This window comes from Solanum verrucosum, unplaced genomic scaffold (genome assembly GCF_900185275.1).
Source record: "Solanum verrucosum unplaced genomic scaffold, falcon-dt-bn FXZP01000213.1, whole genome shotgun sequence".
NCBI classification, from domain to species: domain Eukaryota; kingdom Viridiplantae; phylum Streptophyta; class Magnoliopsida; order Solanales; family Solanaceae; genus Solanum; species Solanum verrucosum.
Genome location: NW_026020043.1, coordinates 518,356 through 546,251, shown reverse-complemented (window position 1 = coordinate 546,251; position 27,896 = coordinate 518,356). Strand labels below are relative to the sequence as shown.

The 27,896-nt window shown below is 33.0% G+C and overlaps 4 protein-coding genes across 4 annotated transcripts; 3 read left to right on the top strand and 1 right to left on the bottom strand.

Annotated features, from left to right (window-relative positions):
- Window positions 1–5,293: 5,293 nt before the first annotated feature.
- On the top strand, window positions 5,294–10,552 carry LOC125821714 (protein DEHYDRATION-INDUCED 19 homolog 4-like). Its single transcript, XM_049501099.1, has 5 exons — window positions 5,294–5,590; window positions 6,125–6,267; window positions 9,199–9,276; window positions 9,462–9,721; window positions 10,257–10,552. The coding sequence occupies exons 1-5, from the start codon at window positions 5,527–5,529 to the stop codon at window positions 10,369–10,371; spliced, it is 660 nt and encodes a 219-aa protein (XP_049357056.1). The 5' UTR covers window positions 5,294–5,526; the 3' UTR covers window positions 10,372–10,552.
- A 912-nt stretch (window positions 10,553–11,464) lies between these two features.
- Window positions 11,465–15,348, bottom strand: LOC125821717 (uncharacterized). The gene is made up of 6 exons (XM_049501103.1): window positions 14,742–15,348; window positions 13,878–14,089; window positions 12,558–12,846; window positions 12,384–12,469; window positions 12,196–12,290; window positions 11,465–12,087 (listed from the first exon to the last, which is right to left on the bottom strand). Exons 1-6 carry the CDS (start codon window positions 14,973–14,975, stop codon window positions 11,825–11,827), a joined length of 1,179 nt encoding a protein of 392 aa, XP_049357060.1. The 5' UTR covers window positions 14,976–15,348; the 3' UTR covers window positions 11,465–11,824.
- A 2,677-nt stretch (window positions 15,349–18,025) lies between these two features.
- LOC125821698 (uncharacterized) lies at window positions 18,026–19,642 on the top strand. The gene is made up of 2 exons (XM_049501084.1): window positions 18,026–18,448; window positions 18,530–19,642. Exons 1-2 carry the CDS (start codon window positions 18,026–18,028, stop codon window positions 19,640–19,642), a joined length of 1,536 nt encoding a protein of 511 aa, XP_049357041.1.
- A 5,818-nt stretch (window positions 19,643–25,460) lies between these two features.
- On the top strand, window positions 25,461–27,611 carry LOC125821696 (uncharacterized). Its single transcript, XM_049501083.1, has one exon. It carries the CDS (start codon window positions 25,461–25,463, stop codon window positions 27,609–27,611), a length of 2,151 nt encoding a protein of 716 aa, XP_049357040.1.
- Window positions 27,612–27,896: the final 285 nt, after the last annotated feature.

Below are 27,896 nucleotides of genomic sequence, written 5' to 3'. Positions count from 1 at the left end.
TAGAAGAAGTACCAACATATATAAGTACTCCATCTTGTTGTCCTAAGGTTTGTTTGGTAGAGTGTATTAAAAAAAATAATGCATGCATTAGCCATGTGTATTATTATTACCTTGTTTGGTACTCTTTTCCAACCTATGTATAACTAATGCTTACGTTAGTTATACACTCTATTGTGTATTAAGGTGTGTATTGTTAATACCATGAATTTCTAGGTATTAGCAATGCAATGATTTTAATGCATGCATTAACTTAATTAAAGACCCAATTGCCCCTCAAGACCTTTTTTATATCTTTTCCACCATAATAGTGAAGGGTATCTTTGTAAATTATTTTTTTAATGCAATGCATTCTATTTTTAATGCATCAAACCAAACAATACATAAAAATAATTTATGTATAATTAATGCATGCTCACTAATATATGCATTGCTAATGTAAGCATTATTAATACACTCTATTTAGCGTTATTTTTATACACTACCAAACGACCAAAGAATACAAGGAAAATCAAAATACAAACTTAGCCTGTTTAGCATTTTACTATGATTCTATTATTCTAGACAATGATTACTTTAATTTTTTAAATAAATTTGTATATTTTGAAAATACATAAAATACTCCCTCTGTCTCTAATTACTTGTCCACATTTTCTTTTTTAGTTGTCCCTAATTACTTGTCCATTTTGACAAATCAAGAAAGGATAAAAAAATTTACTCTATTATACCCTCAATTAATTACTTTGAAAAAGCTAGAACTTTTTGAAAATCTTAATTTTTTTTTCATCTACTTCATAATTAATAAGGGTAAAATAATAAACTCACTATGTTAATTATTGTTTTCTTAATATGTGTGTCAATTCAAAAGTGGACAAGTAATTAGGGACAGAGGGAGTAACAAATTAACGATTAAATATAGTTTAAAAACCGTGATAAAAATTTGCACAACTTTATCAAAATAAATTAAGGGAAGTGCTAAACAGCCAGAAAAATGTGGTTAGAATTTGACCAGAAACGTACAAAGACTATACTAACCTTTCTATTCTAAAATAAACTGACTTTTTTTCTATTTTTTAATGAAAGGGTATTAAAGTGTTTGTTATTCCCTAAAATTACAATTCAATTAGAACACAGATTCCAAGACTTAGAATATCAAAAGTCTTATACATTGGGACACTATTTTTTCGTCATTCCAACTCATATGCTAGCACTCTTATTCTTACGTAGCATTACTGCTGAAGGAATCTGTTAATTTGTTTTCTTTTCTTCTCTACTCGATCACTTCCTCTCATAAAAAAAATATAAATTCAACTGAAGTTAGGGAGAAGTTGTTCCTGCTGAAGTATTCTTATCTTGTGGATTTAGTGAATTAATTAATTGTTTATGCTATATTTTGACAACTCCTGTTTAAATCAACGAGTTTTCTTATTTTTAGATGTATGTTCTAAGATAACGTTAAGATTGTATTAAAGCTACTGTGATATATTGATTCATCTTAAAGGTTAATTTTGTTTTCCGGTTATTAAAGATGGTCCTCTTGTTATTTTGAGTTTTCATTGATTTTAACATATTTAATCTGATCATTTAACTTACTTTTAGATGTATGTTCTAAAATATTTTACTTTTTACTTCATACTCTTATTCTTGATATTAATCTATTATCATTTGATTTCGTAGTATAAATTGAGAACACTTGCGTGAAGAACTAAAGCGTTCGATCACTTCTTATCCTCTATATTACGTCGATTTGATAAATTGTGAATCATTACTTATATTTGTTACTAAAATGACCTCCAATTAAGTAATTTTTTTTTAATTATTATGTTTAAATTAAATTAAATTATATAATTAAATAATTTTAAATGTAATTTATAAAATATTGGGATAACGACAATTCAAAACACATTAGACCTTATAATGTTGATAGTCATATAAATCGTGTATAGTTCATATGTGTCGAACCAAAGAGAGTCGGACATTGATAGTATTAATCATACAAGTCTTTTCTCCTATATTACGTCGATTTAATAAGTTGTGAATCATCACTTATATTTGTTACTAAAACGACCTCCAATTAAGTAGTTTTTTTAAATTATTATGTTTAAATAAAATTAAACTATATAATTTAATCATTTTAAAATGTAATTTATAAAATATGAAGATAAGGACAACTCAAAATACATTAGACTTGGTAAATATCGATAGTTATAGAAATCATGCGTATAGTTCATATGGGTCGAACCAAAGAGAGTCAGACATTGATGGTATTAATCATAGAAGTTTTATCTCCTATATTACGTCGATTTGATAAATTTTGAATCATTACTTATGTTTGTTACTAAACTGACCTCAAACTATGTAATTTGTTTAATTATTAAGTTTCAATAAAATTAAGCTACATAAATAAATATTTTTTAAATGTAATTTGTAAAATATTGGGATAATGACAACTCAAAACACATTAGACCTGGTAATTGTCAATAGTTATAGAAATCATGCGTATAGCTCATACATGTCGAACCAAAGAGAGTCAGACATTAATAGTATTGATCATACAAGTCTTATCTACTATATTATGTAGATTTGATAAATTGTAAATCATTACTTATATTTGTTACTAAAATGACCTTCAATTAAGTAATTTTTTTAATTATTATATTTAAATAAAATTAAACTATATATTTAAATAATTTTTAAATGTAATTTGTAAAATATTGAGATAACGACAACTCAAAATATATTAGACCCAGTAAATATCGACAGTTATAGAAATTATGTGTATAGTTCATATATGTCGAACCAAAGAGAATAAAATATTAATGTTATTAATCATACAAGTTTTATGCCCTATATTACGTCGATTAGATAAATTATGAATCATTACTTATATTTGTTCCTAAAATGACCTCCAAATTCCAATTAAGTATTTTTTTAATTATTATGTTTGAATAAAAAATTTAGTGTTAAGTAAATTCAGTTAACACTAATATTTTGGCCATAATCTGTTGTAATATTAGTTAAGTAATTTTTTATTATAATACAACCAACAAGAATATAATGTGATTCAAAAAAAATAATTACTATTGATGTCACAATTATTATTTTTAAAACATGATTTGAAAACAATTATCCAATCTACTTAATGATCAATGTTCTCTTTGGTAGAATTTGTAGTCTTATCCATAATTGACTATGGAATCCTCAATAATTAATGTCATTAATTATTTTCAATATGTTGGAAACATGGTGGAAGAATATAGAGATCCCAAGAATATATTTAATTTGTAAGTTAAAAGGGTAAAAATATCTTTAAAAAAACTAGTTTATATTGTGAATAGATCTTTTTACCATTCTGGCCAAATTATGATCAAAATTTTCTGGCCAAAAAGATTTTTCCATAAATTAAGGGCCCATTTGGCCATGCGATATGGTATCATGATATGGAATTATGAGATGAAATTGAAGGTTTGTTTGGACATGCTATATGAAATTTTTGTGTTGTATATTTTCTTATAAACATAAAAATTCCATAAGTTGTAAAACTATTAAAATAGCCCCAATTGTTTATTCAATCTTATCAAATAAACAAAAATTATAAGATCGCATAATAAATTATTACAAAGTTATTTGTTCTTCAGTTAAATAATTGTTTCATCTAACTTTAATTTAATTAAAAAAAAATTGAACATAAATTGTACTTGATATGTTCATATCTCTCAACTACTCTTACAAATAACCTATAAAGTAGAAAAAAAACATACATTAGTGAGTAAATATTAACTTAGAAGTTAAATGCACTAAGATAAAAATTAACAAACATCACTAACTTCTAACTATTTACAAGAAAAATCAATAGTTAAATATTATTGAATAACGAAATTTTAAAAAGTTACCACAAGTTTGAGTCAAAAACACTTCTAATAAAATTTAATCAAAAAAATTATAACTAGTCCACTTGACTAAATATTAATAACTAATTGATCAAATTTTCCTAAGTCCTCAATCAATTTGACTTGATATCCTTCAGTCATGTGAACGAACATTTTGCAAATACTAAGATTAAGAAAGTGCGGCACCGCCAATGAAAATTGTCTTTTATCAATATTATGCTTAGTCATAAGATTAAGACCTTTTTTTTTTTATTATGAAAAATAAAAAAAATATTACTCCCTTTGTTCTCATTTATATTCACCAAATGAATTTCTACTTTATTATTTATATTCACCAAATTTAAAGTGACAATAAATTTTATATTGGTGAGAATAATAAATTTTAAAAAGTAATGATGTGATTATAAATTTTATTTACATATGAAACAAATGGTTAGTAGCTATAAATGTGGGGTTATTTTAACAAAATATAAACTCATGGATCAATTATTGTATTAAAATATCTCAAATCATGATATGAAATCACATGGTGATTCCATATCATGGTTTTTGGAGAATATGGTATCACCTCTCATGATATGGAATCATGAGATGAAATCAGCGTAAAATCGCATGTTCAAACGTTGATTTCATCTCACGACACCATATCATGATATGATATCGCATGGCCAAACGCCTACTAAATACCCTTCTTTCTTCTTCTTTTTTTAGGACAAAGGGACCAATAATTTAAGTGGTGTGTCTTATTTCCTAGAACATGCAAATAATGGTGTGTTCGGTATAAAGTCCTAATTTTCTCATATTTTGGTTTTTTTTAAGAAACTATTTTTTTAAAATGAGGAAAATATTTTCTAATAAAATTATGTAAATCAAGTTCTATGAGCATCATTTTACATAGATTGTATCCTCCCGTCTCTTTTAACATACCTCATCTTCCCTTTATCCATATAGTCCTCACCCTCAATAGCGTAACTAAAAATTTCATAAAGGGTGTCCAAACTTTGGATAGTAGAAAAAGAATAAACATCACATATATGGTATTTTAAACTATTTATATTCAAATCGGAGTAGATCAAGTATAACCAACTGCGCTACGGATTACTATGATATTTTAGGGTGTCCAAAATACAATATATATATATATATATATATATATATATATATATATATATATATCAATATAAGTCAGACTTTAACTGAATATATGTAGTGTAATTTATGTAGATTATTATTTACAAACACTTTAGTTAAACTAGCTTAGAAAATATTTTCTAGAAAAAATATATATGTATATTTTTGGACCACAGTACATAAGTCGGTCCAAAAGTGAAAGGTGCATAGTGGGCATACCAATCGTGCAATAAAGTTCATGTATAAACTCCAATCCAAAGCACCTCTGCTATCCTTGCTATTTGCCTATTGTTCTTTCTCCTCCCTATTTCCAGGAAACTTCACAACCCCTTTTTTGGCCTCATCTTTTTTGGTCCTAAGTCTTCATTTTATTATCTCTGAATCTGGCTCTTCCTTTTATTTTTCATACCAACAAAAGTTTCATCTTTGAGCTAGCTAAAGGGGTACAAAAATTCTTTTGAAATTTCTAAAGATTTCATCATAATTTGTTGAGTCTGAGATATTTATAATGGATTCAGATTCTTGGAATCGCATATTTACTTCTTCTTCAAGGCGTTACCAACCTCGATCAGGTACTATTATCTTCATTTTGGCTTTATTTCCTGAGGTGCAAGAATATAAAGGAATTTCCATTTGCTTTTCATAGCTTGTAGTTTTATTTAGAATGTAGTTTGATTTGTTGTTTATTGGCCAAGAAATGAAGATAAAAAGAAATCCTGAGGTGGGGTTTTGTGGAGTAGGTTTCCTTACCTGAAATGAAGAAGTTATACATTTGCTTTTGTGGGTTTTGGTTATTCTCAGTAGTGGAAATGAAAAGGTGGGATAAGGTACTTTATATTTGCATATCTGGGGTTTGGTTATATTTGGGACGTATTTAAAATTGTTCCTTGAGGGACTTTCTTGCTCCGAAATGATCCCAATGTGAAGGTTGTATTTTTGTTTTTATCAACTCAGTCTCTGAATTGTCGTTTGGGGGATGTGTATGTTTTCTGTGGGATGGGAGAAGTTCTGGGTATCATTTCTCACATTTTCTAGACACATGGTTGGGAATGGTAATTCATAGCTTTTCCTGTTTAATGGAAGTGAATTTTTGGTGTGTTTTGCAGAAATCCGTAACTTAGGAGAGGAGTATGATAGTGAAGAGGAGACAATGCCAGAGTTTCTCTGTCCTTTCTGTGCAGAGGATTTTGATATTGTTGGACTATGTTGTCATATCGATGATGAACATGCTGTTGAGGCTAAGAATGGGGTACAGTATCTCTACAACTAGTACTTCTTTCCCAATTTGTTTTCATTAGATATCAAATATAGGTTATGCTTAAGTTTTTAAAAACCAGGGGGGCCATCATAAAACATTCCTTTCTTCTTATAAGGATTGTCGCAAAACCTTTCTAATTAGTTGTGCCATCTTTACAGTGACCTTATTCAGGAATTGGTTTCTTTCGTTTTCCTCTCTTACTACTCTTCCTGTGAACCCAGTAGGTTTGTGAGAAGAAGCATTGGCTATCAAATATGACATTCATTTTATGATATGATACTTTATCTTTAATGCTTTACCAGTGTTTATGTCTGTAGAGGCTGCTTCGACTTAAAAATTCAAAGCAGTGAATCACACTGGTTGTGTGAAGCTTTGAACTTGAAATTTCAAAGTAGTGAAGTGAAATAGTTTTCTGTTCCCCTTAGCTGTGTGTTAAAAAAAGTTTCTCTCCTGCAAATTATGGAGATATATAAATTTGTAATTCATATACCACAATATCACCAAAATATCAGAAGCATTATGTGCAAGTAACACTGGTGCTACATTGCACAGTGGTTTCGGCTGATCACCTGCTCCCCTTGTTCAATTTTAAAGATAAATTTCTATAACATCTGGATCAACCATGAAGCTGAGTGATAAGAATCTATCTTCACAAACTTGCGGAAGTTCCATTTAAATTGATCGAGCTGGTAGTCACTGTACAACGCTCCCAGCAAAAATAAATTTGAAATATAAGCTGCTAATGTCTTTTCATTCTTCTAGTATTGTGATAGTTCATACAATACTAGTAGAATTAGAAAAAATATAAAAAGGTCCTCTACTTGTTTCTCCCCAAACTCTGTCTTCTTCTGTTTGATTGTTAGACATCACTACCTTCTTCTCTGAAAAAGAAAGGTAAACAAATGATCTTTCTCTGACCCCTTTCTAAATTTCTGCTTTTCAACTTTTGGAGAAGGTTTGAGGTAATATTGAACGAATAGTTAACCTTTAGCATTTCTGACTTCTTGCAACAGTTTGAGTACTAGCAAACCTTGAAATGAATGTTTTATTTCTGTTAGTTGATAGTCAACTTCATCTTCAATAAATTAAAGTGCTGGATGAATTTGGGATTTAGGGCCCAAGTTATGGGATATGATGATTGATGGGGTAGATGAAGACTCTTGGTTTACATCTAATGTTAAGTGTCAACTTAATGAATATAAAGTATTAACATGGTAACACCTTTTTTTTTTTCCAACTCCCAAGCAAACAGAAACATCTAAATAAGAAGAAAAGACTTTGGAAGAGCATTTCATAAAGAAAATGCAAGTGGAGCCATATCCAGGTTATTCATTAGGATTGTCATATCTGAGTCAAGGTTCTCAGTTCTATCTTGTTTCTTTCCTTGACAATTCCGAATTGCAGAAGCTCAGCCCTCGTTGTTCTCTCTTGACATAGGAGAGGTGGCAATTATGTTGATAGGAGGAACGAGGAGGCTATTGCCTACAGCGGGGAGGGGGGATTTATTCACTTTTGGGAGGCTGTGCATACCATTCGCCTTCTTGTCGAAATAAAGAATAAGGGGAAATTTGAAAGAATACTCTGTTTGGATACCCCTTGTTTACTCCTTCAGTCAGCTTTATCTCCTTTCTTTTTTAATAAAGAAGAAAATGTTATGGTAGTGACCCCCATTGCATTTTAACAAAATATTTCTATTTCAAAAAAAGTTATGGTAGTGACCCCCATGACTTTGGTCTAGTATGGTTTAGACGCAAATCACGGCTTCAAATCTTGCCGTATACAAATGCCTCATATTTAGGTAGAGAATGGTAGAGCGACGGACTCATTCACTAGTGTGTTTCAAACTGTGCACCAATAGCTCTCAGAGATTTCTTGATTACAAATAAAAGAATGATGTTGTAGCTTTGCTAATCTTTGTCAATTTTGCAAATCTCCAGTTTCTGCTAATGGCTTTTCATTTCTGTGTTTGTTTTATGGATTTTTAGCTTAAAATATATGTTTAATTTAGTTTCCTTGTCGATGTTCATAAATTTTCCAAAACTATAAGAGTCAGCTAATGAAAAAGTGCCTTATCTGCTGACTATAGGGTTGAAAAAACTGTGTAGTTCACTAACCAGAAAATGGAAAAAATATTCAGTCACTTAAGTGAGCAGAGACCCTAAGGTGTTCTCGGGCCACTCCCAGAAGAATGCAAAGTGTATCTTGTGTGTCAGTGGCTAAGGTTCAAAAAGTTACTTGTTTGGATTGTGACTTATGATTTGCGGCTTTCATGAATATGTGCTGAATAGCGATTCTTGTAGAATCAGAAAGGGATCTTGATGAATTGCCAAATCTATAACCAATTCTTCACCAGCACTTGCTAAGTAGCAAATTAACTATTTCTTTTTTCCAATTCTCTTTTTTGAGGAAAAAAATGTTACTCAATTCAAACAGTAGTTCTTGTATTTTAGAGATTGTATCTGAAAATGTTACGCAGAATAGTTTCAGAACAATATCTTTTCAACAAACAAAATCTATTTCATGTGTTGTCTAAATTATGTTTAGTTTCATTCTTGTTACCCTTCTGTATTGACAAAGATACTGTGCTTTTTACACGTGACCTTTTTTTTAGTCGAAAACCCAGCATCATTAACCTGAGTATGATATTAAGCTTAGAACTAGAAATTTAGATTTTGATTACACGGGCTAGAATCAGATAGAGAGTAATTATATTTTTTAATGATTATTTAATTAATTAAATCACATCATGTTTGTATAACTTTTGTTTCTACTATTTCTGAATAAAATCTGGATATCTGAACACTTTATGCTACTAGCTTGTCAGTTGCATCTCTTGCAAGTGATCAGGGTGTTGACTGTTGAAGAGCACCACTATTTTATCAAGATTTTTGGTGATGTTAGATAACATGTCTGTATATGCAGATATGCCCGGTTTGTGCAAAAAGGGTTGGAATGGATTTGGTTGGTCATATAACTCAGCAACATGGAAATATTTTAAAGGTATCCTTTTTTATTATCTTCCATCAGTTATTTTCATGAGCTTCGATCTTGGTACCTCTTTTTGGGTTTGCTTCAGTACCAAATGTGCATCATATCAGAATTCTTTTAAAGCTTTAATGTCAGTTTTCTCTTAGTTTTACTATTGGTCTTCAGATGCATGGTATTTATCATTGACTGCATTACAGGTGCAGCGCAGGAGAAGATTTCGAAGAGGTGGTACTTCAGCTCTCTCTATTTTAAGAAGAGAGCTAAGGGAAGGGAGTTTGCAGTCCATCCTCGGGGGATCCTCTCGTTTGGTTTCTTCCTCCACTACAGATCCAGATCCCTTGTTATCTTCATTCATTCACAATACACCTTTGGCTAATGAAATTCCTGATGTTCAACCTTTATCTTCTATTAAGCAAAGCTCAAAAAAAGAAAGCACTCTTGAGAACTCATCTGAAAGGTAAGGACGCATCACTACTTTTGTTTCTACTTCTTCTTCTTTTTTCTTCCTCTCAAATGCCTATTCCTATGTGTATTACCCTAGTTCCATGGAGCTTCTTGGTTCGTGTCTCTTTGATTGTATATTTGAGTGGCAAACCTGATTAAACCTTGTATCATCAATCACATGTGTGTTTGGTAACTTGATTAAACTTTTATCCCATGATTGAGTTGTAGAATAATTTTTTATCTGGACAGCCTTACTTTTTTGCTTATTTTCTAGTTAAACATGCAAATTTGATGAGCTATTACTAAGTACATACCTCATCTACATGGTGTATGCTAGTTTTATTACATATATAATAAGTCAGTTGTTCTCCCGGGAGGGAGAGTGGTGAAAGGGAGATCGTCAGCTGTAGAAGTTGCTCATGATCGTCAATATATATGGCTGCGACTTTTGTTTACTAGCGCTTGTTTTAGACTTCTGACTTTCCTCTTTGGTCCCGTTTCTATTTACCTCTGTTCTAGGTTGTTGATTTTGTTCTTCTTTTGAACAGAAATGTTCAGCAATCTCCGCTATCTGACAAAGACCAAGAGGAGAAGGCCAGGAAGAGTAAGTTTGTGCAAGGGCTAGTGCTATCCACCTTTCTTGAAGATGACGTCTATATGTGAAGAGGATACTGTTAGCATGGATAGAGAAAAGAAGAGGATGCTGCCATTCTGTGTAGTAGTTAGGAGAGGGAACTCGTAAAAGTCCTACTTATGTGTATATTAAAGCTACATTAGTTTTCCATCTTCAATGTAGTAACATGCTAATATATATTCCAATTTAATTGCGTGAAGCAACACGAAACATATATGAGTATATAGCAGTTTCACTAAAATTATCTGGCGTTGAAGCAGCTAGCGAACTATTGCTGTTATGAACAGATGAAATTGCATTGGCATGGACTCCACAAGCAAAAGACCTGTTCTGGGAAACAAAGCTACGGAAAAGGTTGGACATTCTGAAGTTGGAGGGACCAATATTAGCCACAACATCGAATTTTCTGACGTAACCTGCACAACTCTTTCATAATTCAGCAGGTAACCTAATGAGGGGTTTGCAGCAACACTTGTTGGCCACCAGTAATCTTCACGTTACAGGACTATGTGATAGGTGATATAAAAGATACGTTGGTGGCTAACCAACTGCGCTTTCTAGTGAGGTTAATCGTGGCCTAGAAAATGGACGAGAAGTTCAAAGACGGAGATGTTGGGAGGACTGAATAGATTTGAAGACCCATTTGGTGTAACTTTGCTTCTCAGATGTATGATTCCAGAAGTCATGTATTATACAATAGTTGAAGCAAAAGAAAATACGGCCAAATTATTACTACTATTTTAAAAAGAAACTTATTCTATTCTAACAAACGAGTATTTGAAAACATTTCATGACAAGCATAAAATTACAAATTTCAAAAATCTTTCATTCATAAACTTTTTATCAAGTCAAACTATATCACATAAATTGAGGAATAGATGCTACACTGATTGCACTTTTTAGATATATAGGAAATAGTAATATACCAAGGCAAGAATATGCATAGTTGATACGCTGAGAAAGGTCGATCTAGTGTGTTTTTTTAAATTAAAAGTCATCCTATTAGTCGGAGTATAGTAGTAAGCTCAGCCCGACTCTGAAAACATAGCAATATACAAAGTCATATACTGTAAGGTGATATTATATTAGAGGGTATTACAGACCATTCATTTATACACAAAATACAGAAAATCAACCTATTTTTCAATCAACATTAACTTGAGTGTAAGTCGAAATAGAGCAAGCTTGACAAAGCGACTGTCATCAGAACATCATATCCAGGAACTCACTGTCGATTCAGGAAGCTCCAATGTATACAAGGTGCTATAGGAAACAGTGAAGATGATAACCTTCATAGTCACTCTTGGCCCTACCGGGTACCTTACCACTCATGCATCTAACGGTAACTAATAAAAGTACAAAAGCTTGTATTGTGTAAACAGAAGGCTACTTTCAAGTCTAGTTTTGCTATACCCAGTGACAAGCTTGTACAGCCGGACGAGCATCTCAGGATGTTATGCTTAAAAGAAAATAAGACAAGCTTCACCTTCGATACGAATTATGCGATTCAAAAAAACTATAGTCAGGGTGATTAACTTGCAAAAGCCGGAGCCAATTGCCAGCAGCTCGTAACAGAGAGTTGGCCTTCTGACATTCATTAACTCCATCAGGGAACCAAAATGATAGTTGGAATTTGTAAGAGGCCAGCCCAAAGATTGGGAGAGGTAGCTTGGCAGACATACCAGCATCAACGATGCCTTTACTAGTAGTAGTGCCATGCTGTTGAGGCCAGTCAGTCCTAGGAACTGCAAAAGTGTAAGCAATACATAGTCAGCAATTTCAAGAACAATCAACTGGCATGTTTTGACATTGAATTGATCAGAAATAGAGAAGAAATAGGATGAAAGACATACCACCACCAGAAGGTGTTGAGAGGGAATGGTATGTCAGAAAGCAAGCATCAAGATTTTGCAATGTTGGTCCTGTTGGTATCCTATAAATGGGATACCTTCATAATGGAAAGGAAAAAACAATTTAGTATCAACACGTGAGTTTACATGAGAATATTTGTTCAGTCAAAGCTGAAAGGAGAAAATCGTACCAAGCAACAGAAATCCAACTTGCAGCAGTCAGATCACAGCTCTTATACGTCTTCAGTTCTGGAAATTTAGATGCAAGGCCTAAAATCTGCAGTTGTAAGGGCAAAAGAATGTAAATGCTATGACACAAATAAATGGAAGACAGACGAACTTCTGTTTGGAAATAAAAGACTTGCCTTATCAGCTAAAGGTTCACGACCATATGGTTGATTTCGCTCAAAATATTCAAATACAAGGAGACCAGGACTCCCCATCTCATTCTCATCTCCTGAAGATTCTAACAAAGGATCCTTTTTTAGGGAGAGATGCTTGATTCCATCAATAGTTGATGCAACTATATTCTGCTGATTCCAACTTCCATGAACTTTATTGGCTACCCTTGAAGCTCCAGCTCCGTATTCACTACTGTCATCACTACTTGTTGTCTCCTTGAGAGAATCAGCATCACTTTCTTCACCTGGTCTCCTGGAAAAATTTAAGCTCAAGATTGTTATTTGAAAGAAAATGCAGCTAAAACATACCAATTATTCACAAGCAAAGGCACCAATCAATTGAAATGAACTCACTATTAAGAGAACAGATCAGTCTGTATAGTTCAATTATTAAAGAAGATAGCTCTTACTTCAACCTAGTTTTCACTTGGTAGGTGAGATGAGCAGCACAATTAAAACATTAATAGCATTGAGGCATTTTGTTACCTCCGTCTTCTAGCAAGGAGTAAAATAAGAACTTCAAAGGAGTAAAGGCCAAGAAACTAATCAAAAACAGAATTCAACTTTAAGGACAATACATGCACATTTGATGCCACACCTTGTGCCTGTGCAAGGCCATATCAATAAGAGAAGACTTAATAACCCTGTTGAATATGTTCACTCCAACATTTTTTAAGGTCACTCTTTCTGCAATACATGAGCTCAGAGTTCATTTATGAAAAACCTGAGGCACTTCAATAACAAAATTTATAATTAAGAATATGGCTTCCATGACCAACCATAGAAAACCTATATCCTACAATATAACACATGGAAGAAGGTGCACATTCAAATTTGATTGAGTGGCAAGGGCAGGCCCATGAGGTACAGATATCTACTTCTCATTAACCTTGGATTTCTACAGAATGAATTACATTCAAGCTTAGAAAAGAAAATAAAATAAAATTTAACATTAACAAACCCCAAGCTAACCAGAATCTAGACTAAAATCATCATATCCTCACAACTGAAGTGAAATTTACAAGGACAATTGTGATTCAGCCAGAACTGGTATCATTTATCACTTAAGTTCTGATAAGGTGGTTTACATTTATTACATAATGGAGAATGCATCTTTACTTTAAACAATAATAACAAATCAGACACAATATTCTGGAAACTCTTCAACAATTATTTCAGTGTCACACAAACAGCCACACATGAATTCGTTCAAAGACCAATATGCATGAAAAATTACTAGTTTTATCATCTGCAAATAGGCAGAAAGTGCACATAACAGCTTACCTTTGCTTGATGGAGGGTCTCGAAGGGTCTGTATAAAGTTGAATCCCAGACAAATATGGCACATAATACTGGACAACACAATCACTCTGATTTAAAACCAGAGGAACTCCTGCTCCATATGCACTCCATTCCCCAAAAGACTCCCAAAGGTCACCCAAGATGAAGTATGGATAGGAATCATTGTCAAGATTCCTCATCCCTCTCATGATTGTCTGCATATATGCAAATGCACTGGATTAACTTGAGTATCAGGAGATCAAAGGATTCAAACTGATTATCCACAAACTTCTGCTTTGTTGCAATATGAATAAGCCACTGAACAAATGAGGAGATTAGATCTTAATTACAAGAAGGCATTCAAATAACCATGCCAAGGAGACAATTGCTGAGCCATTGTTCACTTGTATGATTAAGGAAGAAATGAGCATAAAATTAGCAGAAATCTGGCTTTTCATAAACACATTATACAACCAGGTTATCCATGCAAATGGCAGAAGCGAGTAGCAAACCACTGCACTCCAACACCTGATCCATTCAGATGGTTTACACACACGATACGACCAAGTATCTAAAAACAGGCATATGCATAAGTCATAACCACATGAAACTAGGTCCAGTTTCTGAAAATATTGTCTAGACTCTAGCCCGTGGAAGCAGGGTTCAGGGTTACAACATTGCCCCAGCCCCCAAGTATATGAGAAACAGATTACCGTTTACAGTTCTTCTCATTGACATTGTCATAATACAAACACACTGAAAACCTAAAATGCAGCAACTTTTACATCAAGGCATAGTTTCCCCAAACATCTATAACTTAATGCCCAATAGGATAAGACTGTAAGATTAAATAACAAATAGTGATACCTTGGGCAAAACTTGAGCGGGGACCTTAGGAGTGGTATGCTCCAAGAACCGATCGAAATTCGTCAAATTCTCAATTCGAATCGATGAAAACGACGCCGTTGACGAAGCTCCGTCATCAGACTCAGCTCGACTCTCCGCTTCAATTCTTGACTTGGCTTGCATTTTTTGCTGCTTCCTCATCGCCGGTGGGCTATAAAACCGATCATCTCCAACCTTTCTCCGATTTGCAGCCATTTTTGAGGGGGCAAGATTTTCCAAAGACCCAAAAAAGAAAATGGATCCACAAAGATCCTAAAAGTCAAAAGAAGTTTGTATAGCAGCAAGAACGTTTTGAGTCTTTGGTATAATGAAGTAGTGTAGTGTGTATGATTGTTGGAATTAGAAAAATTGGGGTAAAGTTTAGGGCTTTTTGGTTAAAGGGTTTAAGGGAGATTTAGAGTGATGAAGTTTTAGGGTTTTTGAAGTTTGAAGATAAAAAGAGGGGTTGGGTTGCTGGGTTTGTTAATGGTGGAGGGGAGAAGGAGACGCGAAGAGTCGAGGCTGAAAAAAGGGTTGAAAATGAAGGTCCACCTTTAGTTCCATGGACCATGTTCTACACAATTCAAGAATAAACAAAAATTTACACAAATTATCACTAATAATAATAAGCCCTTCGAAAATATATATCAATTAATATGAGTAACGTGATAGAATATATATATATCATTTATTATTTCTTAAGTGGTGTTCAAAATTCATTGTGAATAAGTAAAAGTGAATAGTGGGAGTTAGAGCTTCTCAAAATTGAACTCTGACCAATAATTCAAATCGATAAAAGTTTATGGATTTATCAGTAATGGGTTATTGATTTAACGGTTTTGATAAGTGTTTTGATTTATTTTTATATTGGGTTATCGGTTTTTAATAATTTGAGATTTTTTTCTTAACGGGTTAATCGATAATCGAATAGTAAATTAATAAACTTTATGTATACCATTCAATATATAAAGTTTTTGACTTAGGGTTTAGTTTCATACTTTCATATTTAACTATCTCAAACTCTCAGTTATTCTACAAGTTGTTAGTGTTCGCTTTTGAGCAAGTATTAATTCATGTGTATGGTTCATTTGGTTTGTCACTTTGTTTTTAAGTGATTATCAATAATTTATTTTTTGTGTGTGAAATCCTAACGATTAAATCGATAATAATCAATAATTGATAAACTGATAATTGATAATTTAATGGTTCTTTAGTGATTTAGCATGTCTAAAAATTGGTAACTGTCACGATCCGAGTCAACATCTAAGTCAAGACACGATACTTTAAAACCACAAATTGCCCCAAGCTAACCCTTGGCATAACATATCATAAGAAACTGAAGCGAAAGCTGAAACATAAGCATATAAATAAATGGTTCGACACCAAACTAGACAAAATGATAAATGAAATCCATGTAATGCATACTTCTGTATGAAATAAGCCTATGTTGTCTAGAATGAAAGAAACAAATGTGCTGAGACATGACACCCAACTACCAATAACGACCCTCACATAAAATCTTAGACCTAACCAGGGGCGGATGTACAGTGCTTCGAGGGGGTCATCCGACCCCCCTCGGTAAAAAAATTACACTATATATATAAGATTGATTTTTTTATGTACATGTATATATTTAAAATTGAACCACCTGAATATATATCAAAGGAGTAGCCCAATGGTTGAGGGGTTCAAGATTTCGCTCAAGTGAGCATTGGGTCGCGGGATCGAGTCCAAGCAACAACATTTTTTTTTTGTTGTAATTTTTAGCGATTTTACAGGCTGTTTTTTTTTTTTTTTTTTTTTTAAAGTTAAAGATAGGCCAGCCCATTTTTATTGAACAAAAGGGGCAAAAAAAGGCCCAGATCAGCCCATGTCCACAAAGCCTAAATTAAAGCCCTAAATCATTCTTTCTAATTACAAAATAGGAAACTACCCTAGCAAAGAAAGTCAGCAAAACAGAGAAATTTTCAACCATTGAAAATTTAGAGACATTTAGAGACATTGAAAACCAAGCCTGTTGCTGCTGCTTGCTGCCCTGGTGGAGGAGTGGTGGTCCTCTTAATCTCATTCTCAGATTCTCTCTTTCAAGCTCCATTTGTGATGGCAACCTCTGTAAGTTTTCTTTTTCGTTTTTTTTTAATTGTTATTTTTCAGAATTCTATGCTTTGATTATGGTATTTATTGATGTGTTATTTTATTTAGCTAATTGAACTCATATATTCACTTCTCTTAACAATTTTTTATTTTTCATATAAAAATTTCAATTCTATTCATTGATTATGAAAGTTATAATTTTATTTGTTTGGCCTTATTTGTTGATTTTATATGTTTATTATGGACATTCAACATTTCTTAAATGGATATTAACTTTTATTTATGAAATTCAAACTTTTGTTCATTGTTTATAATTTGTTTTGGTCCTTATTGCATATTTAATTTTTGTAAGTTCTCACTAAATTTTTATTACGATTCAGTCTCAATATTCAGTGAAGAAGTATTTTACACAAGTACCGAAATCAACTTTAGCCTCTCAAAGTCATAGTCAATCTAATCAAAAAGAAAATACTAATCATTCAGAAGTGTCGTTAGATTCTTCTCAAGAATTTGATTTGAGTTCTTTAAAGTTTGATCCTGGTGAAAGAACATCAATATTGAACTATCATCCAAACCACCGTGATGTTATTAGAAGAGCATACCTTTTGAATGGTCCTTGTCAACCTCGTTTGGCGGTGCAAGAGTATCCTCAAACATATATTTTTGGATCAATGCGTCGTTTTAATCATGAATGGTTTGATGATATATATCATGATTGGTTGGAGTATAGTGTTAGTAAAGATGCAGTCTATTGTTTATATTGCTATCTTTTTAAAGATCATAACACTAATCAAGGAGGAGGGGAGACATTTTCAACTATAGGATTCAAGAGTTGGAACAAAAAGGGTGGTCTTGACAAACATATTGGTCTATCGAATAGCATACATAATCAATCAAAAAAGAAATGTCAAGATTTACTACAACAACGGCGGTCTATTCAATTTGCATTTGAGAGGCAATCTAATCAACTCAAGCATGGATATTATATGCGCTTAAGTGCGTCGGTTGATGTAGTAAGACTTCTCATAAGTCGGGGATTTGCATTTCGAGGTCATGATGAATCTAAATCATCACTTAGTAGGGGTAACTTTCTTGAAATTCTCTCATGGTATGCAAAAAAATGTGATAAAATTCATGATTATGTTTTGAAACATGCTCCTGTAAATGATCAAATGACTTCTCCAATGATTCAAAAAGATATTGTGAGTGCATGTAAGATAGAGACTGTTAAAGCTATTCTTGACGAATTAAATGATGACTACTTTGCTTTACTAGTTGATGAATCCTTTGATGTGTCACGCAAGGAGCAAATGGCTATCGTATTTCGTTATATTGATAGAATGGGATTTGTAATGGAGCGACTTATTGACATTGTTTATGTTGAAGATACTAGTGCTTCATCTTTAAAGGAGGCAATTTTTAATTTACTTGCTCAACATTCTTTGAGTCCATCAAGTGTGCGTGGACAATGTTACGATGGGGCAAGTAATATGCAAGGTGAGATCAATGGCCTTAAAATGTTGATTAGACGAGAAAGTAAATCGGCTCATTCAATCCATTGCTTTGCTCATCAACTTCAACTAACTCTTGTTGGGGTCTCTAAAAAGTGTGTTGAAGTGGGAAAACTTGTAGTATTGATCTCAAATATTTTTAATGTATTGTGATCTTCTTTTAAGCGTATGGATAATTTACGAGATTCTCAAAAATCAACAATTCAAGTGGCATTAGATATGGGTGAACTTACAACCGGTAGGGGCTTGAATCAACAACTTGGTCTTTTAAGAGCTTGTGATACTCGTTGGGGATCTCATTATAAATCCTTTAACAATTTTATTATTATGTTTGGCTCTATTCTTGAGGTTCTTGAATCACTTGCTCTTGATGCAAGGAGTATGGATGAAAGAGCCAAGGCAATGGGACATCTTGAAGCTTGTCAAACATTTGAGATTGCGTTTATGTTGCATTTGATGAGAGATGTCTTAGCAATCACAAATGAGCTTAATAAATGCTTACAAAAAAAAGAGCAAGATATTACAAATGCCATGCTACTTGTTGAAGTAGCAAAGAGAAGGTTGCAAGTCTTAAGAGATGATGAATGGGATTCTCTTATTGCCAAGGTATCTACATTTTGTATCAAACATGATGTTTTGATACCTAACTTTGAGGAGCCATATGTTAGCTCTTTAAGATCACGGCGGAAACTTGCTAACTATACAATCTTACATCATTATCGTGTTGAAGTGTTTTGCAATATCATTGATTGGCAACTTCAAGAACTTAATGATCGTTTTGATGAGGTGACTACCGATTTGCTCCATGGAATTGCTTGCTTGAATCCAATTAACTCATTTTCAAGTTTTGACATAAGAAAAGTAATGAGAATGGCTGAATTATATCCAGATGACTTTGATGAATCCAATATAAGTATTCTTGAGAATCAACTTGCAAGTTACATTGTTGATGTTCGTGATGTTGATGAAAGGTTCTCCGATCTAAATGGGCTTTGTGATCTTTCCAAAAGATTAGTTCAGACAAAGAAACATTCAAATTATCCTCTTGTATTTCGCTTAGTGAAACTTGCTCTACTTTTACCAGTTGCCACTGCCTCCGTTGAAAGAGCTTTTTCGGCAATGAAGTTTATCAAGAATGACTTGCGGAGTCAAATGAGTGATGATTTTTTTAGTGGTTGTTTGGTGCCTTATTTAGAAAAAGATGTATTTGATAAGATTTCTAATGATGTTATTATTAAGACATTTCAAGATATGAAACCTCGTAGAATACAATTGTAAAAATGTATGTAGTTGTATTTTCAAATGTAAAACTATGTTTTGATAGGTTTATCCGCATGTTTGGTTTCTTAACCTCCCTTCAAGGTTGTGTAGTTTTGTAATGTAATGAAGTCATTTTATGCCAAAAAGAATTTTTGTGAAGAAATAGTATTTTCGCTTTGATTTGTGTTTTTTGTTAGTCTTTCTAATGTTAAATTTGTGCTTGCTCTCCATTTGCACTTTCAGGAGCCGAAGAGAATTCTAAAGGAATTGAAGAACTTGTAGAACTTTTTGATTGAATTGTGCTACTTTATTATCATTTTATAGATATGTACTTTAAATTTGTTTCTTAAGATGAGTTGTAATTGTAAGAAATTATTTGAACTAAGGATTTTTTTTGTTAACCCGTTTGTTAATCAATCCGTCCATATATGACCCGACCCGTTTATTTATGGATAATATTAGCGTGTTTAATTTTTTTTTTTGAACCCCCTTGATAGAATTCCTGCCTCCGCCACTGGACCTAACTATCTTCTTATTCATGAAGTTGATAAGTGGGTATTTTTATCAACTTATATTATCTTTAAGCTTATGTTTTTGACTTGTTTAGGAGAGAATGGGTGCATTTGATGTGGTTTTCTTCATGTTTATAGGAAAATGGAGTGAATAGTAGATTTAGAAGGTAATTGAAGAAATCAAGTGAAATTGAAGCAAAAAGAAAACCAAAATTGAAAAAAGTCAAATCTGGCAGAGAAATTGTTCTCCGCGAACGCAGTTAGCTGACATGTGAATGCGGAGTCTGGGTGAACAAAGAAATGCAAAAAGGCACAAATCACCTGCGAACGTGTCACAATCCAAAGTACACCCTACACGTGACATGTCGTATAAGACCCCGAGAGGCCCTACACAAGCCACTTGGCATACATATATACATAGTAATAGACAAAATTTTATATAAAAAATGAGTGTAACATTTCAAAACGGATGTCTAACATAGTCTTGACAAGTCATCTATTACATCAAAAGGAGTGGTCAGGACATAACCCATACACACCACATACAACATCTGAAAGTAAAGACATAAGAAAGCAATAAAGGTGACATCGTCCTCAAAGTATGAGGACCCACCAAATCTTCAAAAGTCTCTAATGATATACTAGCCACGAACTGAGGGAGAGGAGTCGTTAAGCCTTACATTTGTGAAACAATGTAGGCACGTGTATGCATTAGTACATGAAATGTACCAAGTATGAGGGAAATGAAATAAAACATGAAACATGATCATAAAGGGACATAATAGAGAACATGATATGTATGGCCAAGCTAAACATAGTAAAAGTCTTTTAAAGAATGATCATAATCATGGACATGGTCAATACATCTTAAAACATAAGAAAAGCTTCATAAAACATAAGAAAGTAACTTAGTTCATCTTGTTGGATATTACCTTTAACTGACAATAGACCATGCGAGCTATACATGGAATCCGATGTAACTTCCACATCGAAAAAGGAGAGCCTACTTGCCAAGGTAGAACTCTGTATCATGTGATATGCTATATGTGGATCCACTAGTTAGGTCATTTAATGCAATCCTACAGGGGCACATACTTTGGAACTAGAGGTTGCTACTAGAGACTACCATATTTGAGCCTCCACCTCCAAGTTCTCTCGGTGCTAAGTTAAATCCCAACGAAATAGTCAATTTTATAAACATAATCATCATACATAGAAAAACACAATTTAGTTAGTAATCCACACTTAATCATTATAGAGTAGCTCCTTAAACCATGTGTGAGAGGACCTTTCACCATTCATGATTTTTCAATGTGAGAAATTATTTCACCATTTCATTGATGCTTATCTTGAAAGTAACCTTTAGATCATAAAACATCTTTTCATAAATCATCATTCACAAATTCATAGCGTTCTTCATAAACTCATATCTTCATAAATTCATAGTCAAAATCATAAATAATGCATGCGTCTTGTAGGAATCAATAGGAAATCATGTAGTTTAATCAAGACATGCATAGAAAGATTGAAATTGAACAATTAAAACCCATGAAGATCACATGAAACCCTAAGCAATTTAGGGGAAATTGAATTGGAAACTTAAAAATTCTTTGGGACCAATTGGATGAATAAGATCCAATGGTGAAATCCCACATACCTTGATAACTAAAGATCAAAAGAAATGGTGAATTTAAGACTTTGAATTTAAACCCTAGCTTCTTCTTCCTTAGCTTGAGAGAGAGTTAGGGAGGATGAATTTTGTTGGGATTTGAAAATTAGGAGAATGAATTTAGAATGGGTAATTTTAGGACTTAGAAATCTTATATAGGGATTAGAATTAGGGTCAACATTACATAGTTTAGGTATTAAATGCCTAGAAAAAAATCCTAATAGCCCTGACTTAAAAATTGTCGAAACACCCTCTACGAAAGCCTTTCATGGACCACTAATCACTTCACCTTCCGTGAGGGCTATCATGAACCAGAGGGGCGTCTGGGATTTACTTAAGTCAATTTCCACGGACGGGTCTACCGTCCATGGACCCTTCTACTACCTTGAGCCAGTCCTTGAATCATTTTCTTAGAATAATTTTCACAAGGCTCGGGTTCAGTAATGGGTTCACTAACTGTGGACCCTACCACCATCCTTGAACCCTTTCTTAGACCATTGCCTTAGAATATTTTTCACAAGGCTCGAGTTCAAGGATGGGTTCACTAGTTGTGGACCATTCCACCGTCTTTGAACCCTTCCTTAGACCCTTGTCTTAGAATATTTTTCACAAGGCTCATGTTTAAGGATGGATTCACTGATTGTGGACCCTTTCACCTTCCTTGAACCCATCTGTAGATCATTGTCTTAGAATATTTTTCACAAGATTCGGGCTCAAGGTTAGATTCACTGATCGTGGACCCTTTCACCTTCCTTGAACTCATCCTTACAAGTCCATTTTTCACAAACTTTCAACTAAATTTTATCATTCCAACTTTCAATCAACTTTTTACACTTCCAAGTGTTACAGAATGCGGTGATGAGGTCAAAATATGACCGCAAACGCTCCCCATTGGCACGCGAAGGCATCATTCCAATCAATGCAGTCCCGCGAATGCGGGCCACTCTCTACAAACGTGGAGAGTTATTTTGAATGCGTACAGAGCAGACTGACAGTTTCGGAAGTCGACTATTTTGATCCCTAAAACTCTATACACACATGAGAAAACATTTTGAGAGGGATTATTGATTGTATCCAAATTTCTAGGGTTCTTAGCTTAGGATTTTAAGCTTGGATAGCAACTTTCCTCACAACTCTCCTTTGGGTTCAAAGATTGAAAGCTCCATTGTAGCAATTTTCACTCTTTCTTCACTTCCTTGCTTTGTATTGCCTGAGTTATGGGTATAATTGATTAATAGAGAATTTATGTTTTGTGCTAGAAATAGACAATTGTTGGGTTGATGATTTTATTTTTTTGATTTTGTAATTGATTGAATGCTTCTCAATTCTCATTTATGAAATATGTATCTGATTATCTAATCAATTTCATGTTTAAATTCTTTTCCTAATGAATTTGATCACTCCTTGGACTTGCCCATTTACTTTGATTGAGCTAGGAAGAGTCAATTGAGGTTGAGAATTTTTGATAGGTACTTAATTTGAGGTGTAACCACCATTTAGATTCTAGCTAGAAGATAGTGGATTGTTGCGATGCATAGAATTGGACTAATTATGATAGCTACTTAACTAGGTTTGAAAGAGCTAGGTGAGAAATATATGCTTATGTTCGGAAGAAGTAAGTAAATCATTTGGGTTCCAATGTATATATAATTTTACCCATAATTAATGAGTTTGCAAGATATTAAGTTGCAATGAATAGTTTGAATGTAAATGAGCTTCTCATTCCCTTTGATCCCTTGCTTGAAAAGGCCTTTACCCTTGTTTCCTTTCCCTCCTATTGTTGATTGTTACCAAACTCTTGATATTATAATGGTGTATTGTTCGTTTGAATTCAAACTAATAGCTTGTAATTCTTTATCTTTTCAATTACCAACACATTATTTTTTGTGGGATTCGACTAGGGGTGTGCATCGGTCGATTCGGTTTAGTTTTATGTATTATCGGTTTTCGATTTTTAATACGCTAAACCAATAACAAACCAATAAGATATTCTTTATCGGTTTTCGATTTATTGATTTTTGGTCATTAACGGTTCGGTTTCGATTTACCCAATAAGAAAATACTCAGAAAGTAAAAATCTGATTTCTCACTTCTCTAACTATTTGGCACGATATAGTGAGACAAACAAATCAGTTGTAAATGCTTTGATATAGTGAAACAAGAAATATAATCATAAATTGCATGAATAAGAGTAGATGTAGTACGAAGGCTACAATAACATGTTACAACCAAAACATAATATGGAATTTCTTATGTGAAGTAGAAGTATTATGACGTGTGAAGTGTGTAGACCATAGTGTATAGTATTGATATAGTGTCTAGTTATGTTAAATTATTAATATTTGATATTTATGAAGGGTATAGTACTAACTTACTATCGTCTTAATGGGTTATCGGTTTACCCAATAACCCAATACTAAAAACCGATAACCCAATAATGTTTTTTATAAAACCATTAAAAATCTGTTAACCCAATAGCAATGACCCAATAATATTTTTCGATTCGATTTATTGGTCGGTTCGGTTTTCGCACACCCTTAGATTTGACCTTGACCTCATACGTTGGATTATTATATTACTAACAATCGCCTACTCATTGAGTTGTATGCAGAGGCGTATGCACATGAAGGGGAGGGGGTTCACATGCACCCATCCTCCCCTTCCTAACCCCTATATAATACTACTATTTTTCTAATTATCTTTTTAAATTTGTATTGGTGAACCCAAGGTTAAAAAGAATACTCTAATATATTGATAAGTAAGTACAAATAGGGGGTGCATAACTTATAGATTTGTGGTTCAAATTTTTCTATCCACATTAACATTTTTAATTTTTAATTAATATAATAAAATGTGTCACTTTTCATAGATCTTTTTAATAATTTATAAATAAAAAGAGGTTCAATTACCCATATTTTTAGGTTGCATTAGCTATATCTAGACCTTAAGCTAGAAGTGTCAATAAAGTCAAATTATATTTTTTACTTTCTTTTTCTCCTTTCCTTCTTTACTTAGACGTTTTTCTTATTTTATTTTTTTTACTTTTTCTTTTGACTTTTCAAAGCCCTAAACTAAAAGGTAAAAAGGAGTAAAGACATCATATTGTTATTCTTTTGGCTTCATTCCACATTTCCACTTTGTTGTTCATGGTGAAGTAGAAGTGAGATTTGAGAACAAGTAACAAGGTATGTTATCTAATTATTTTTCTTTTATTAATGTACTTCATTTGTTTTATATGTTTTTTCTTGATTTATGAAGTGGTTCCATTATTTGATTGCTTGAATATTTAAATTTATAAGAATTTCTTGATTTCTAAATAGTTATCTATATGTTTTTCTTGATTTATGAAGTGGTTCCATTATTTGATTGCTTGAATATTTAAATTTATAAGAATTTCTTGATTTCTAAATAGTTATCTATATGTTTTTCTTGATTTATGAAGTGGTTCCATTATTTGATTGCTTGAATATTTAAATTTATAAGAATTTCTTGATTTCTAAATAGTTATCTAATAATTGTGATTCTTTTATTAGTAAACTTGTTATTTGTGCTAATATTTTTTAAAAATTATTTTGTTTTTATAAGATTGAATAGAAGGGTGAATATTTAATTTTGTAGGTAAAATAATTCTTACAATCAATTCATCAAATCACAAATGGATAAGTTTCTCATCAAGTTACCAAAGCCAAAAGATGGCCAACCAAGTTCTAGCTCTAATCAACCATTTGTGAGTTCACAAGTTGCTCCGGAAGTTCAAAGACATACAAATTCTTTTCCACTTTCAAATATGGATAATATGCTTGATTTTAAATCTCTTGAAGCAGATCCCAAAGATCGAATGCCTATTTCATCTTATGGTCCTAATATTCGAGATGCGGTAAGGAGGTATTACATTCAAAAAAAGCCATGTCAGCCTGTTGATCATATCTTCCCTAAAACTAAGTTTGGAGAAAAAATGCGTCAATTTCGACCAACTTGGTTTAAGAGAAGATCTCAATGGTTGGAATATAGCATTAAAGCAGACGCGGCATTTTGTTTGTGTTGTTATTTGTTCAAGAATGAACTTGAAAGTCGTGGAAATGCCGGAGATTCATTTACAAGAGATGGTTTTAGGTGTTGGAGCAAAGCTTTAGAAAGATTCAAAAAACATGTTGGTAAAGTAAATAGTATCCATCATAAATGTTTCAATAGGATGCAAGATTTGAAAAACCAAAGACAATTGATCCAATCTTCTTTTGACAAGCAAAGTGAAAAGGCAAGAAGTGATTATCGGATGCGTTTAAATGCCTCAATTGATGTAGCAAGATTTCTCTTGACATCAGGATTTCCATTTCGTGGGCATGATGAAAGTGAAGGTTCCGAATATAAGGGTGCTTTTCTTGAACTTTTGAAATGGTATGGGGATAGAAGTTTTGATGTGGGAAGAGTAATATTAGGTAATGCTCCACAAAATGATATGATGATTTGTCCGACAATTCAAAAAGATATTGTGGAGGCTTGTGCTAAAGAAACAACTAAGGCTATCATTGAAGACTTGGACGGTGATTATTTTGGAATATTAGTTGATGAATCAAAGGATGTTTCTCATAAGGAGCAAATGGCTCTAATTTTGAGATATGTCAACAAAAGTGGAATGGTGATAGAGCGATTCTTGGGTATTGTCCACGTAAATGATACATCTTCTCAATCATTAAAAAAGGCAATTTATTCTTTGCTTTTGGATCACTCATTATGTACATCCAAAATACGTGGTCAAGGTTATGATGGGGCTAGTAATATGCAAGGGGAAATAAATGATCTCAAGTCTTTGATTTTACAAGATACGTCATCTGCATATTCTATTCACTGTTTTGCTCACCAATTGCAATTGGCACTTGTAGGTCTTTCCAAAAAGAATTCGGATGTGGATAATTTTTTTTATGTTCTCACTAATATTTTGAATACTATTGAAGCTTCATTTAAACGCAGAGATTCACTTCGACAACATCAAGAAGATAAGTTGGAAGAGTTGCTTAAATTTGGAGAAGTTCATACAGGGCAAGGTTTGAATCAAGAACGTGGCCTCCAACGACCGGGTGATACTCGTTGGGGGTCTCATTTTAAAACCTTGGACAATTTCCTGATTCTTTTTTCCTCAATTGTTAATGTGCTTAAGGATATGAAACGTGATTGTCCATATCATCTTGATAGATTTGCGGCGGAAAATCTTTTGAGCAAGATTCATGAATTTGAATTTGTCTTTATGTTGCACTTGATGTTTAAGGTGTTGCTATTGACGAATGAGTTGAATAAAGTTTTACAAAAGAAAGATCAAGATATCGTTAATGCTATGGGATTGCTTGACCTTTCAAAGAAACGATTGCAAATGATGAGAGAGGATGAATGGGACTCTATGATGGATGAGGTTAGCTTATTTTGTGGTAAACATGGAATTTCAATTCCCAAAATGAATGAAGACTACTCTAATGGGAAGTCGAAGCGTAAGAGGTCCAATATTTCATATTTGCATCACTTTCGTGTGGAAGTATTTTATGCCGTCATTGATTTGGCACTTCAAGAACTCAATAATCGTTTTGATGTGGTGACTAGTGACTTGCTTCTCGGTATGGCTAGTTTGAGTCCGGTTGATTCATTTGCTAATTTTCACAAGGATAGGATAATGAAACTAGCCGAGTACTACCCAAGTGAGTTTGGTGATAAAGAGCTTCGGGAACTCAATTTTCAACTTGATGATTTTATTGTCTATGCTCAAAAGTGTGATAGCAAATTTCTCAACTTGAAGGGAATAAGGATCTTGCAAAAGTGATGATAGAGACAAAACTAGATCAAACTTGGTCACTTGTGTATCTACTTGTGAAGTTAACTTTGATTATTCCTGTTGCTACCGCAAACGTGGAAAGAGCATTCTCATCAATGAAGTACATAAAGAATGATTTGCGTAATAGGATGGATGAAGATCTTTTGAATGGTTGTTTAGTTTGCTATATAGAGTGTAGTATATTTAAAAATGTAAGTAATGATGCCATTATTGACCGTTTTCAAAATATGAAAACTCGTCGAGGACAATTGTAAGTGAATGATGTTTTTTGCT